Consider the following 13,874-nt stretch of genomic DNA (forward strand, 5'->3'; position numbering starts at 1 on the left):
ACCTTCTCTTCCTTTGTAGCAATTCCTAATATGTTTGTAGCACACATCTTGGGTCAGGTTCTACCCCCACTACTATATGCATATTAACTCTTTGAATTTTACCAATACGTCAGAAAATACATTCCAATTACGCTGAATTGCAGAGAGGTGAAACCAAATGGCTTCAGTACTTGTAAGTGGCACTGCTGGGATCTGGGCATGACCCTCTAACACTGGCTTTGCAAACTCCCAGGGAGAATTCACCAACAAAATGGTGAACTAGGAATTGAATTTGATATAAAACTTGTTAATTCTCATTTTAATACTGAACTTCCCATAAAGTTTCTCCTTGATGTTCCAAATACAAAAACTCCTTGTTGTGCCTCTCCATGCTTTGCCTGAAAATTTCCCCACTTCCTGCTTTAATGATGGCATCGATCATATTTTCGGAGTGCCTGGTTTACAAGACATGGTCATCTGTATGCAGAGAGAACCCTGAGCATGGAGCCAGTTGGCCAAAGGCTTAGACCTCTCCAATTGAGATCTGCCTGGCTGGATTTTTGGCAGTCCAGTTTTCTACATAATCTAGCAAGCTTTGTACCCACCCCACCCCCAGTTAAGGAGACAGACATGAAACATTTTTCCTGCTTCCTTTTTCATAGATAATAGAAACCATAAAACCTTTTCCTGTTCAAAAGACCATGTAACTGGTTAGCAGGCAGAGACCCTACACAAATTTCTTAATGGGTAGGAGTAATACGCCACAGCTGGTGAAGCCAAGGTTTGGGGTGCCCACTTAACATATTCAAATGCCTTTATAAGTCCTGCTCTTCTGGCTCCAATCAAGGGCGGCAGGTTGTGTCTCGAATATGAGGGGTCCCTGTCCTCCACATGGGAGACCCAGATGAAATTCTAGGTTCCTAGCTTCAGCCTGGCCCACCCTGGCTGTAACAGACATTTGGGACATGAAGCAGTGGATAGTCTCTTTCACTTCAAATAAATACAAGTCAATAAGCAAAAATTCAAAAAGTCACCTTCTTAAAATTAATTCATGCTAAATTCTAATTTCATTCACAGAAGCTATGACTGGGGGTTTTATTTTCTATTGGTAAAACCTTTCATTTCCAGCTTTTTAAATTTTGCCATTATATAATCAAAATTTCAAGGACAGGGGGAAAAATGAGCAGTTATAAAGCAAATATATATTTAACTCTTCCTAACATCTGCAAGTCTATTTTTAACTTGGAAAATAGCATGCTCAAAATACCACCTTGGATTTTAATTGAAAATTGAGTCATGGCCTTAACATAATTTAAATGTTTCTTGTGATAAACTACTATTTATTTCCTGCTTAAGATAATCCTATTCAATTTTAATGTTATCCAAATTTTGAACAATAAAACAAAAGTATCCTTTTGTCCTCACCCCATGATATTGTGGTAGCTATATTCATTTCCTTTCTTTTATTTCTTGTTACTAAAATAGTCAATTAAGCAGAAATTAAAAGTCATAAGCAGTTTCGAATTAAAAATATCAGGCACCCAAGGTTTGCGTTAATCATCACTGTCTCCATAATGACTTCTCCCCCTTATCCATTCATTACTAACAGTATTGCTTTGTAGGAGCTACTGCCAAAACTGAGATAACAGCATATTTACTAACTGCTTCCAGCCATCTTTTGGTGACCTCAAACAAAGAGGCTTATTTGCATTTTTGCATTCATGAATATGTTTAGTTAGAGCTTTAAGTTAGATGTTTTCAAATGGCTTTCAATAGAATTTTTCTAATGTAATCTTACATGGGAACCTATTCATGTAAAACAAATACAGTGTTGTGCTAGTACATATTTATTTTACAGGCTTAAATTTATCCTTTTCCTTATTGTAAATTCAAAGAAAGGAAAGGCAACCCATTGGTGAGCACCTCCAATGTTATACAAGAATTAGCGGCCTCTTGATGTTTTGTTAAAGGTTTCACATATAAGTGAAATCCTGGACCTCCTGAATTATTCCTCTTTTTTTGCAGCTTAACCACCTGCCTAAAATAAAACCATTAAATCCAGAAGGCATCATACCTGTGTCCTGTGCTTGCGATCACAATGTCATCTCCTGCTTTCCACGTTACTGCTTCCTGTAAAACCAACATCTGATCCCCTGCCTTCGCAGTGTGAGCCAAGCGAGTCCAGATTACAGGAATGGGCAGACCTGCAGCCAACAAAAAAACTACGTATGTTTACAGTGTGCTTTCTTGGCTATTGGAACTTGTATGCCTTCCCACAGCAGTTTAATTTTGAAAAGTAGATTTCACATTAGTATTTCATACATTGCTAAAAAAAAAAAAAGGAATGGTCATTTCCTAAAAGTGACATTTAGGTTTACAGTAACATGCATGCCCCTTCTGTAAAATCAAAAGCATCTTTTCACAGTAGTGTATTCCACTTACAAAAACTTCCTTATAGACACATTATGTAAATATAATGGAACAATACTAACAAGATTCAGAGACTTATTGTCTTTGTCCACTGTTGGTAGAAATTGCTGAAGCTGATTTCTAGAGATAGATAATATGTGCAAATTTCTAAGAAATTACATATATATATATATATTGCAATGTAGGACATTTATAATGATCATTGGGTATCACATTCATAGCATTCTGAATTTAGGAAAGACCTAGAAGATGCATTATGGAAGGGTCCCACATATAGAGAATTCACAACCTGTTATGTTTAAATAAGAAGTTACTCTAGAATGTAAAACATGATTACAGTCTTTATTCTGATCATTTTCAGAATATAGCTACCGAAAGATAAAATTACAGATTAAATGGTCTTTTAGAAAGAATACAATTGCAGGTGCAAATGTCACTGATTATAATCTTCTGCTTTCATATTTAGTGCCTTTCTGTATAAACCAATGAAGAAAAGTAAACAGACATTCATTATGTACTGCTAGGAGTGCAAAATGAGACAGAAAATATTTGGAAGAGTCTGGAAAGTGATGAAAGGAAGTCTGGGAATGGCTTCCCCAGGAGGACCATGGCTGAGAATTGGTGATAGGTAGGGTTAAGCAGAGAGAAGAGAAGGGATGGGCATAGAGCAGCTTGAGAAACCTGGCAAGTTTTCACTTTATGGGAATAGATTCTTGGTGAGTCCTCTACAAACTCCCAGCATTCAGCCATTGTACCATGCAGGTCAAGGATGCCCTCGCGCACAGCCAGCGTTTTGGCCCCATACACAGGGAGCTCAGGTGATCGCAGGTGCCCATGCAAGGTGATGATGGCCCTGTGCTGAAATGGCGATGCTTCTGTCCCAATCTGCAAGAGTTCACAAGATCAGCCAGAAAATCAAAGCTCAGTTTTCTCAATGCTAATCATTGAAAACAAATCCTCTACTTTCTTGCCTTTTTTGACAATTATTTAGTTGTGCATATTGTTCTTCGAAAATAGAAGCCTTGAATTTTCTAGTCTGCCAAGTACACTATGCCCAGCTTTTGGAAAAAAATATATATTGACCTTAGCCATATCCCAGAACTGCTTTTTCCACTCTGTTTAGAGTTCTGCTTTTTAATAATATACTATTTCCATCCTCTTAAAGAGTAATCATTCTCTGAGGAACTTTCCCCCCGCCAAAATGATATTATTTCAATGATGGAAACCTAAGAAAAGACAAACTTGGGGTAAGTCATATAATTAGCTATCCATTTTATACAAAGCATTTGAAACACAAATAGAGAGAGGTCAGCAATGAATATATAGCATGTTCTGCTGTGTACCTGAAGAATTCCTCCATCCGTTATGAGAATATTTTCTGCTTGGAGTTCAATGTCAGCTTCATCAAATATTAGAGTTCCACCTATTAGACACATAATTTTGAAATATATAACAAGGAAAATCTTTAAATAACTTTACTTATTCAATTTTAAATTAGAATTTAATTTCTCAACCATTTTCTTCTATTGATAGCTTTTGGCAACATAAAATTAAAAACAAAATAAAACGAAAAAACCAAGTCAGACAAGACTCTGAGATTTGATTAAAAAGTCAATTCCTGGTATGCATTACTTTCCCTTTACCATTTGCTATTTTAAATGTCATTAAATTATGCAGTTCTGTACATTAGCTTTAGAAACAAAGGACCTCAAAATATCAATTAATAAAAAGACAACTGACTTTTTAAAAAATACATATAGGGCCCAGTGCAGTATGCTAATGGCTAAAGTCCTTGCCTTGCAACCACTGGAATCCCTTCTGGGCTCCAGTTCATATCCCAGCTACTCCACTTCCCTTCCAGCTTCCTGCCTGTGGCCTGGGAAAGCAGTAGAGGATGGCCAACAGCCTTGGGACTCTGCATCCAGGTGGGAGACCCAGAAGAAGCTCCTGGTTCCTCAACTCCAGTAATTATAGTCACTTGGGGAGAAAACCAGCAGATGAAGATCTTTCTCTTTGTCTCTCCTTCTCTCTATAAACTTGACTTTCCAATAAAATAAGTAAATCTAAAAAAAATAGCATAATATTCACATTATCTCTGAACTTATACCCAGTAAATTGCACTAGCTAAAGCCATAGCTTGATTAACATTATTGAAGAATGTGTTGAGGAACCGGCCATGTGGTGCAGTTGGTCAAGTTGCTGTCTGTGACACCTGCATAAAATAGGACCATCAATTGGAGTCCTGGCTGGAGAAAACAGTAGAAGACAGCTTAAGTGTTTGGACTTCCGCCACTTACATGGGAGCCCCAGGCAAGGCTCCAGGATTCTTGCTTAGGCCTGCCCAGCCCTGACTTTCATAGTCATTTGGCAGTGAAGAGCAGATATAAGATTCTTTTCTTTAATCCTGCTTTTAAATATATAAATCTTAAAAAAGAAGAAGAATTTGGGCCCGGCATGATGCCTAGTGGTTAAATCCTCACCTTATATTCTCTGGGATCCCATGTGGGCTCTGGTTCTAATCCCAGTGGCCCCATTTCCCATCCAGCTCCCTGCTTGTAGCCTGGGAAAGCAGTCAAGGATGGAGGATGGCCCAAAGTGTTGGGACCCTGTACCCACATGAGAGACCCAGAAGAAGTTCCTGGTTCCTGGGTTTGAATCGGCTCAGCTCTGGCCATTGCAGCCACTTGAGGAGTGAATCAGCGGACTGAAGATCTTTCTCTTTCTATAAATCTGCCTTTCCGATAAAAATAAATAAATCTTAAAAAAAAGAATTTGTTGAGATACATTTTTTTGTGAAATTGATATAAAATTAGGCAGTAAATTTCACTTGTTTTTTACTGAAAGTTTAAAAAAATATAAATACAGAAATATGAGAAACTGAAACCTTTATAGCAAAGTTTATGTACTGGAAACACAAAAACCTCATTCTTGCCAATTATTATTTTACATGTGACTGCAATGCCAGCTGATATTTACCTTTCTATAGCAAACACAGAATATCAAGGGGTGAAACCCCACGAAGGTAATTGTGACATTTGATTTGCTTCAAAGAAGTCGGCTTTTTTTTTTGTTTTTGTTTTTGTTTTGTTTTTTGTTTTTTTAGGTAAAAGAAATGAGCCGATTTTAAGAAACTTACCCTGGATAAGCACCATTTTCAGGATAGGGGTACTCTGATCAAGCAGAATTGTCTGTCCTTTGGTAATAACAACAAGCGAGCCCTCCTCTGGGGGAGGTTCCCCTCCCCAGGAGAAGTTGGAGGACCAGGCATCAACATAGAGGAAGTCAGCGCCATCCTGGAACAGAACAGGAGAATGTTTTAATGTTGGGGTGGTTTATCAGAATTCTTCAGTAATTTCTCCTCCCCCAAATAAATGTGAAATAGTAAACAATTTAATGATAATGTACTAACTTTTAAAATATTGCGGTTTATGCTGTGATAGTAATGTGAAAACCTATTATTAATCACTGCACAATCTAGAATTTTGAAATTCTAAAATGACAAAAATTATAGTAATCAGTGACAAAAATGTAAGCAACTTTATCTTAGTGACAGATCAGTTATATTGGGGAGCTGTTAAACTGAACATCTATTTTGCTGCCTCCTGCAATTCTAGTTTTTCTGTTGCTGCGATTTCGATACCCAGTAGCACCATTACCAGCCTGGCCATGCCCATGCTTCTGATGTTGACATGCACAGGGGCCCACCCTGATGGCCTGCGGGCATTTGTCATACAGATGATGTGTGTCTTGTTGGAATACTCAACATCACATAGGGCATCACCTATGCTGATGTAAACATCTTGTATATTTTCACTGTAAAGAAACAAAAGGAGAAAACAAAGCTTTTATGACTTTCGCAAACCCCATTTCATTTATGTGCTTTATTACAAAAGTAACATTTTTACTGTATGATCCATCAAAGTACAAATTGTATCTTTTTCAGTGTTAAGAATTCAAAATTTTTCTTTGATAGAAAAAAAAAAAAAAGAGGGGCCAGCCCTACGGCATAGCAGCCTATGCCTCTGCCTGCAGTGCCGGCCTCCATATGAGTGCCTGTTCAAGTCCTGGCTGCTCTACATCATCTCACTCAGCTGCCTGCTTATGGCCTGGAAAAGATGTCTCAAGTTCGTGGACCTCACATCCACCTGGCAGAACTAGAAGAAGCGCCTGTCTCCTGGTTTTGGACAGGCCCAGCTCTGGCTGTTAAAGCCATTTGTGGAGTGAGTCAGCAGATGGAAGATCTCTCTCACTTTGTCTTGTCTTCTCTCTGTAAATCTGTAAATAGATCTTTAAAAAAAATAGATTTTTTTTTCTTAAAGAGCAAACAAAGAGTTGAAGAGGCCAGGAGATAGGAAGGACTGTATAAACTAGCAGATGTTTCAGTGTTGAGGAAAAACTGCCTTAATTTGACCTATTGAGAAATCATTTGTTATTCTTCAAACAAAATATCTTTGGGAGAGATTTTCAAGGATCAATTTTTATATGACATTTTTTTCCACATGAAGTTAATCTCTGCTTCAAAATTCAAGTCCAAGGCAATTACTTACATGTACCATAGGAAATAAGTCCACCTTCAATAGTTTATATGGGCTGGTGGGTTGGGTTACTTGTATATTTATTTATATTTATTAAGTATATAGAGAGGGAAAGAATTAGTTATGTTCTCACAGGTAACTTTCCCAAATGCCAACAACAGCTAAAAGTGGGCGAAGGTGAAACTTGGAGCCTGGACCTCCATCCAGGTATCCCACATAAATGGCAGGGACTCAGCTCAAGCCACCACCTTCTACCTCTGGGTAAGTATAAGCAGGTAGCTAGGATTGGTCACACAGCCAGAACTTGAACTTGAGTATTCTGATTTAGGTTGTGGGCATCTCAAGCTGTGTCTCAACCTCTACACCTAACAGCAGCCGTTGATCGAGTGTTTTGATAAGTTAGCCGTATCCATTGGTAGAATGCAGTACAGAAAAGTGAGACATAATAAGTATGGTCAAAAAGGACCCAGACCAAAGGACTGGATGAATGAGAGGATATTTCTTTAATCCAGCAAAGTAGATCCTGTCTATAGAAGAAATGATGAGAAAGGTGTAAGAAGAGATTTACTGTCCATATGATGATGCTACTTACCAGGAATTGGGTCAAGGTATTGTAGCCTCTTCAATCTTAGTTTTCTAAGTTTTCTAAGCACAAAGATGAATAAAAAACATCTTACGCATTGAAAAGTTTCAGTGGATCAGAAAATATTTTACCAACACTGAGCAGCTATTGGTACCACTTTGTGCCTCTGTTGTGACTTAATAAAGGTACATATTACATGAATGTATATAAGCACTCCCTTGACAAATGAGAAAGCAGGTGCAAATGGCTGAGCCTGGAAACATACACATAAGGATGTGTGTGTGTGGAGACAGTACCTGAATCCTGACCCCTTGATGCTGAGTCTGGTTCCCCCTGCTGTGCCGCCTCTCTTGGGAACTATTTCATCAATGAGTGGAGTCAGTGACGCAGAGTAGGTAAACGGAGTGCTGGACTGTGTTGCATCCTTTCCATTAACCACAGTCACGTCACAGGCTTGCTCAGGTCCGCTGCCTATGAGAAGAGGATTAAGTTGAGTTCAATTCTGTCAATGGGTTGTTATCCATTTTCCAAAACCTCAGGCATTTTCAACAACATCTTCCTTTTATCGCTTCTCGGCCTTTTGGCTAAGATCAAGTGTAGTAACAACATCTTCCTTTTCCCACAGTCACTTTCCACTATGCACAGGGCATATCTGAAATAATAAAGATCTCTAGCATTAGTCATCAGCATCACCAATTTCATGTACATTATCAACAGGGAAAAAAAACCCTCAGAGCCCCTCTCAGAGCCTCTTAGTTAGTTATTGTAGGCAAGTGGACAAATTGAGTTCTAGTTGATGCAAAATTTCAACTAGATCAGGAAGGAAGAACTGATATCGGCAGGCACACTGGCAATAAATAGCAAGGAGTGGGAGCTGAGGCAAAGTGGAAGAGAGAAAAACTACGGAAATCAGATACCAAATTAGGAGATGCAGAGCTAGAGTTTTAGGCCATTTAAAACCCCTGACAAATCTCAACAGCATTACTCCTTTATTATTATTATTATTATTATTATTATTATTTTAAAATCAGAATCCAAGCTCTGGTGTTGAAAATGTGAATAACCTTAGACACAAAATGCTTACATTTCTTCAATAGTCTTTGTTAAAGATGCACCGAAGCAAAAACATTTTGAAAAGCTTCATCAAATTTTGTTCATGTTTAGAAAAGTTTACACATAGAACATATTATTTATCTAGACTATTCGTGTTGTTTAAATTTCTTAAGTTTTTTAACATAAGATCTGGCATAAAGTAAGAAATATTTAAACTTAACAGCAACCCACTGAATTTGGGCTAATAATACGTCCTTTATATAGAGAGACAAACAGAGAGGAGTTAAACTACATGGTCCAGGCCACACAGTGACAAAGCTGAGATTGAGGGATTCCCCAGGTCTTCGGCTCTTAGCACTAAATAAAAATAAAGAAGATTAATAATCCTAGTTGATACTTTACATATAGTGCTTCACTGAGTCACATCGTAATCTTTTTTTATTGCAAAGTCAGATATACAGAGAGGAGGAGAAACTGAGAGGAAGGTCTTCTGTCCTTTGATTCACTCCCCAAGTGACCACAACAGCCAGAGCTGAGTGGAGCCGAAGCCAGGAGCCAGGAGTTTCCTCCAGGTCTCCCATGCAGGTGCAGGGTCCCAAGGCCCTGCACCATCCTCAACTGCTTTCCCAGGCCACAAGCAGGGAGCTGGATGGGAAGCAGGGCCACCGGGATAGGAAACCGGCACCTATATGGGATCCTGGTGTGTGTAAGACGAGGAATTTAGCCACTAGGCTACAGCGCCAGGTCCAAGTCGCACCTTAATTTCATAGAGTAGGACAGTGTGACTGAGATGACTATAAATGAATAAACTGAGAGGGGCTGGTTAAATGACTGGCTCAAAGACAGCATGAGTCTGAACCTTGGCAACAGGCTATCAGGCTTTATAAACACATTACTCTTTTTTTTTTTTTAAAGGAAGCCATATCTTCTAAAATGAACCAAATCCAGGTTTTGCAATTGGCATAGTTAAAAAATAAACTAAGAACAATAAGTTTATGTCACAAACCGAAAACCTTGAAAGGCATGCAAGCCTAGAAGAAAAAATTCTGAAGATTGCTTAAAATCAAGAGTCATAAAAGTGAATTCAGTTACCTCCAAAGACCCCCAACAACTTGAAAAAATAAATTAAGACTGTGATCTTAGAAAAACTTAAACATTTCTCAAAGGTCATTCTTTTTTTTCTAGCAACTTACCATTATTAGGCGGAATGTTGCAAAATAATGTTGTGTAATTAGAGCTAAGCCTGTCAACTGCGCATTCTGAGCCACAAACTAAGACAATGGAATTTTGTGGAGTCAGTCCAGTCCCTGTCACCGTCATGGTCTGACCGCCACCAAAACTCCCTAGTGAGGACAAATAGGAAGGAAAGCAAAGAAAAGCTAACCAAAAAGAAAATGTTCTCTGTATGCTATTTAAGTTTATTTAAAAAACTGAAATGAAAATGTTACTTTAGATGAAAACTTTTATAACTAATATTACACATACACACATATGCACACACATATAAATAACACAAAAACTACTTTGAATATTGTGCTTCAAAATCTTCACTGAGTAAATACCATTATTTTATAATGCATTTAAACTGTACCTACAAAGTAACATTTTATTTCAAAGAAATATTACAAAGAATCTCATATTACTATTTCTAATTAATATTGTATTGGTGATATTTTTAGAGTTTTAACCATTAAAATAATTTTCAATGAGAAAAAACACAAATTTATATGAAAATAATTATCTGTTGGTTATATCTACATATGTAATTTTAAATGTAGTCATTTTATGTACGGCTAGCATATACATAAATTACATAGCACCATGACAGAGCACTAGCCACATATTTTGAAACGATTAATATTCTTTCATGTTGACTCAAGCACAATAAACAATTTTCTAATCTGTTACAGGAACTACACATTTTGGCAGTGTCTAAAGAACTTTATTTACTAAAGAAAGCATTTATTGAAACAATATGACATATTTGTAGGGTCCTGCATACTCATTACTACCTTGGAGTGGATGGATATTTTCAATGTCCAGTGGGTATTCATACACAACCTTGGACAGGGCAGAGCCTTTTGTCTTATGATGCATGATGACAGGAAAAGTCCCACCAGCATGATCTCCAACGATGCACCGCAGCACACTGTCATTGACCATGGTGACATCACACTGAGTGTCATTTATCAGCACCGAAACTTCCAAGACATCCATGCCAAAGTTAGATCCAGTGATCTCAATTTCAGTTCCTGCTGGTCCTTAAAACAAACAATAGAAATATATTTAACTTAAAATACACATGTCCTTAAAGATGTACCTCTTCACTTTCATAAGTAAATGACATAGTTCTTCAAACTAACATACACAGGAACAATACATGTCATGTTGTATCCATATTTACCACAATAGGCCCTACAATCTAATACATATTAACTGTATATGATTTATCTCCAAGTTTACTATCTTTCAGCCTTTCTGTCCATTCTGCTGAGTTGTAAGTTACTAACTCAACCAAGTTGAGAAGACAGGAGAGAAGAGGGAGGCAGCGGATTAGAGGAATGTGAATGCCTTGAGCAGAGTGTCTTCAGTTACACTATGTGTATTACTTTGGATACTTTTCTTTCTGACATTAACAACTCCTGAGAACAATTAATAATTACAGACTGTCAATTCTCATACTTTTCAATTAGCAATGGCATGTATTATATGCAAATTGTTAGGCACAGAATAAATACAAAAATTAATTGAAAAACTTATAAATAAATGGTTATGTTAATGCCCTAAATGAATTGCACAGAACACACAATATTCCCTTGTTTTCTTTTTTAAAGCTGTTTGGGGCACATTAAATACCATGCATTTTTCCTAAGTCATCCAAATGAACACATTTATACCTAATTTAAATTAATAAATATCAAATGGTATAGTGAGTTACAAGTACAGATTCATCAGGTTGTGATTTAGGTAGCAATAGTACAAATAATTACATACTTGTCCAGAGAGATTACTTAAATACAAATCATTACTAATTTATAAATCACTGTTGTAAAACATGAATCCTAATGAGTTATTCATAATCATACTAGAAATAATTTGAATATACATAAGATATATTATAAATTTTTAAATTTTGTTTGGCATTTCACCTTTCAAATAAAATGTGCTGTGCTAAGTGCGATTTATTGCCTGTCTCTTCAACAAATAAGACTCAGTCGTTGCTTCTTTATAAGTTTCTTACACCTTCAAAAGCATTGCTTTGAGAGAAAGTCAATGAGAGACATGGAAAGAGAAATGAGCTATAATGTCATTGTTTGCAATATATAAAACTATGTTAAAAAGGACGGTACTACTGTGAACATTTGCTGCTAAACGATCAAACTTGATAACTTCAAGGAAACGTTAATAGTAAATTTCTTGAAGGGATAGAATGCATGTTGCCTAAACCTGCAACATCTCCTTGTGACATAAACTGAAGCACATGTTGTTTAACATAGAAAACATTTACTATGTTGTTTATTAAATGTACCATTCCAAGTGACATATTTTATAGCTCTTCAGCTATGTACGGCAACAACTTACAAGTATGAGAAATGTGTTTTAAAAAGGCATGTAAAGTTTCATCACCGAGAAGTAGTAAAACTAAGATCATTTCCCAAGTACTGAGGCCATGCTGTCAACCTTCACCCTAGATGCTCCCACTGCTCACTGTAATGAGCAGACCACAAGGCCATCCAAGAGCATAGCCAGATAACAAATGACCCAGGCACCTCAACCTATTGATAGGTTAGAAAACATGAATCATACGATATAGCCAAAGCTTATTTTATAATACATTCTACATTGGAATGTAGAAATTGTCTCCTTAAAAAGATGTCTGTTGTACTGAAAAGGTAATAATCATTTGCGGTTTTCATGGAAATATGACACCTGTTTCTTCCTCACCTGAAATTTAAGTCAAGTTAATGCATATTTTGTTCTCAAGTAGATGATAGAATTCAGCTGGAAATATTTATCTTGAGAATATGCAGAAATTAACCACAAAAGAGACACAACATAAAACTTCAATTCTAAGATTTAACTGCATTGTTTAAAAGTATTTAGTAATATCTATTTATGAATATTACTCTATACTAAAATAGTACTGGTGATTATATAAAATGATTTTAAAAAGTGGTTCATGGAGTACCTCTAGTTGGGACAATTCCTTTGAGAAATGGCGTATCCTCCAAGGTATATGTAAATGGCTGATGTGGATAAGTGACTGTGTTAACAAAGATCTTCACATCCACTGTTCCAGCTGTCCCTGGAGGGGTGCTGCAGTACACTTCACTGGAATTCACAGAAATGATTTGACAGAGCTCACTCCCAACAATAATTGTGGTGTTCCCAGGATAGAAGCCATTTCCTGCGATTGTCAAAGTAGTCCCACCACCAACACTTCCAGAGGCTGGTGAAACAGATGCTACTGCAGTGCTGCGGAGAGCCAGGTTTCCCAGAGCCAAGCCTTTGCTTCCCACCACAACACTGAGAGCATGAAGTCCGGCTGGAAGAGGAGTCACAAGAACAGTGATGTTATTTTCAGTAACCTCTGTTGCCCTGAATTGTTGATTTCCAATGAACACAGCAATCTCTTCCAAGAAATTCCCAAAGCCTTCTCCTTCAATCAGAACTTGTGCAGATCCGTTGATAGCATTTGGGAAGATCCCTGTTACAGAAGGAGTGATGTTTTCTAAGTATGAAAAGCTGCACTTGCCCTGACACTGGGCAGGCACTCCGTGTATTAGAAGATCTACACGCACAAGCTGTTGAGGAGCAGGGGATGTTTCACATTCAACGGCTGTGTAATTCACCAACAGAACTTTACATGGGAAATGACCCATGAAGACTTCTACACCTGCATAAGAAGCTGCGAATCCAGAGCCTCTTAAGGTCACTCTTGTTTTCCCTGTGGTAGATCCTGCCATTGGCACTACCATGTCAATGTTTGGCAATAGCACAAAATGCCTGTCAGATTCACCAGGCAGTGTGTTGATAGCAGTGCCCAGGTTGTAGACAGTCAAAGCAACAATTTCTCTGGTACCAACATCCATTGAGTTTTGAGGGTCAATACGACACACAATTGAATTATCGCTGCTTTCTTCCACAGCACAGGGGTGGCTGCCAACTGTAACCTGAAAGGAAAATTAATATGGAAAATGTTAATATGTTACTGTAGAATAAACTTAAATTATATCTTAGCAATAACCGTGATTCTGAAAATCAAGTTATAGAGAATCCTATTTTGTTCATAG

The 13,874-nt window shown here is 37.5% G+C and overlaps 1 protein-coding gene across 2 annotated transcripts in view; it reads right to left on the reverse strand.

The window, feature by feature from the left end:
* PKHD1L1 (PKHD1 like 1) overlaps nt 1–13,874 on the reverse strand; it is a 153,742-nt gene that overhangs the window by 69,321 nt on the left and 70,547 nt on the right. For both annotated transcript variants that reach the window (XM_058668547.1, XM_058668545.1), the window contains 9 exons: nt 12,770–13,754; nt 10,593–10,841; nt 9,774–9,923; nt 7,824–7,998; nt 6,066–6,222; nt 5,546–5,702; nt 3,753–3,832; nt 3,165–3,294; nt 2,054–2,183 (listed from right to left, as the gene is read on the reverse strand). In XM_058668547.1, the coding sequence (XP_058524530.1) occupies nt 2,054–2,183; nt 3,165–3,294; nt 3,753–3,832; nt 5,546–5,702; nt 6,066–6,222; nt 7,824–7,998; nt 9,774–9,923; nt 10,593–10,841; nt 12,770–13,754 (2,213 nt within the window). The remainder of the gene's footprint in view (nt 1–2,053; nt 2,184–3,164; nt 3,295–3,752; nt 3,833–5,545; nt 5,703–6,065; nt 6,223–7,823; nt 7,999–9,773; nt 9,924–10,592; nt 10,842–12,769; nt 13,755–13,874) is intronic.

Source organism: Ochotona princeps, chromosome 9 (genome assembly GCF_030435755.1).
Source record: "Ochotona princeps isolate mOchPri1 chromosome 9, mOchPri1.hap1, whole genome shotgun sequence".
Lineage (NCBI taxonomy): Eukaryota > Metazoa > Chordata > Mammalia > Lagomorpha > Ochotonidae > Ochotona > Ochotona princeps.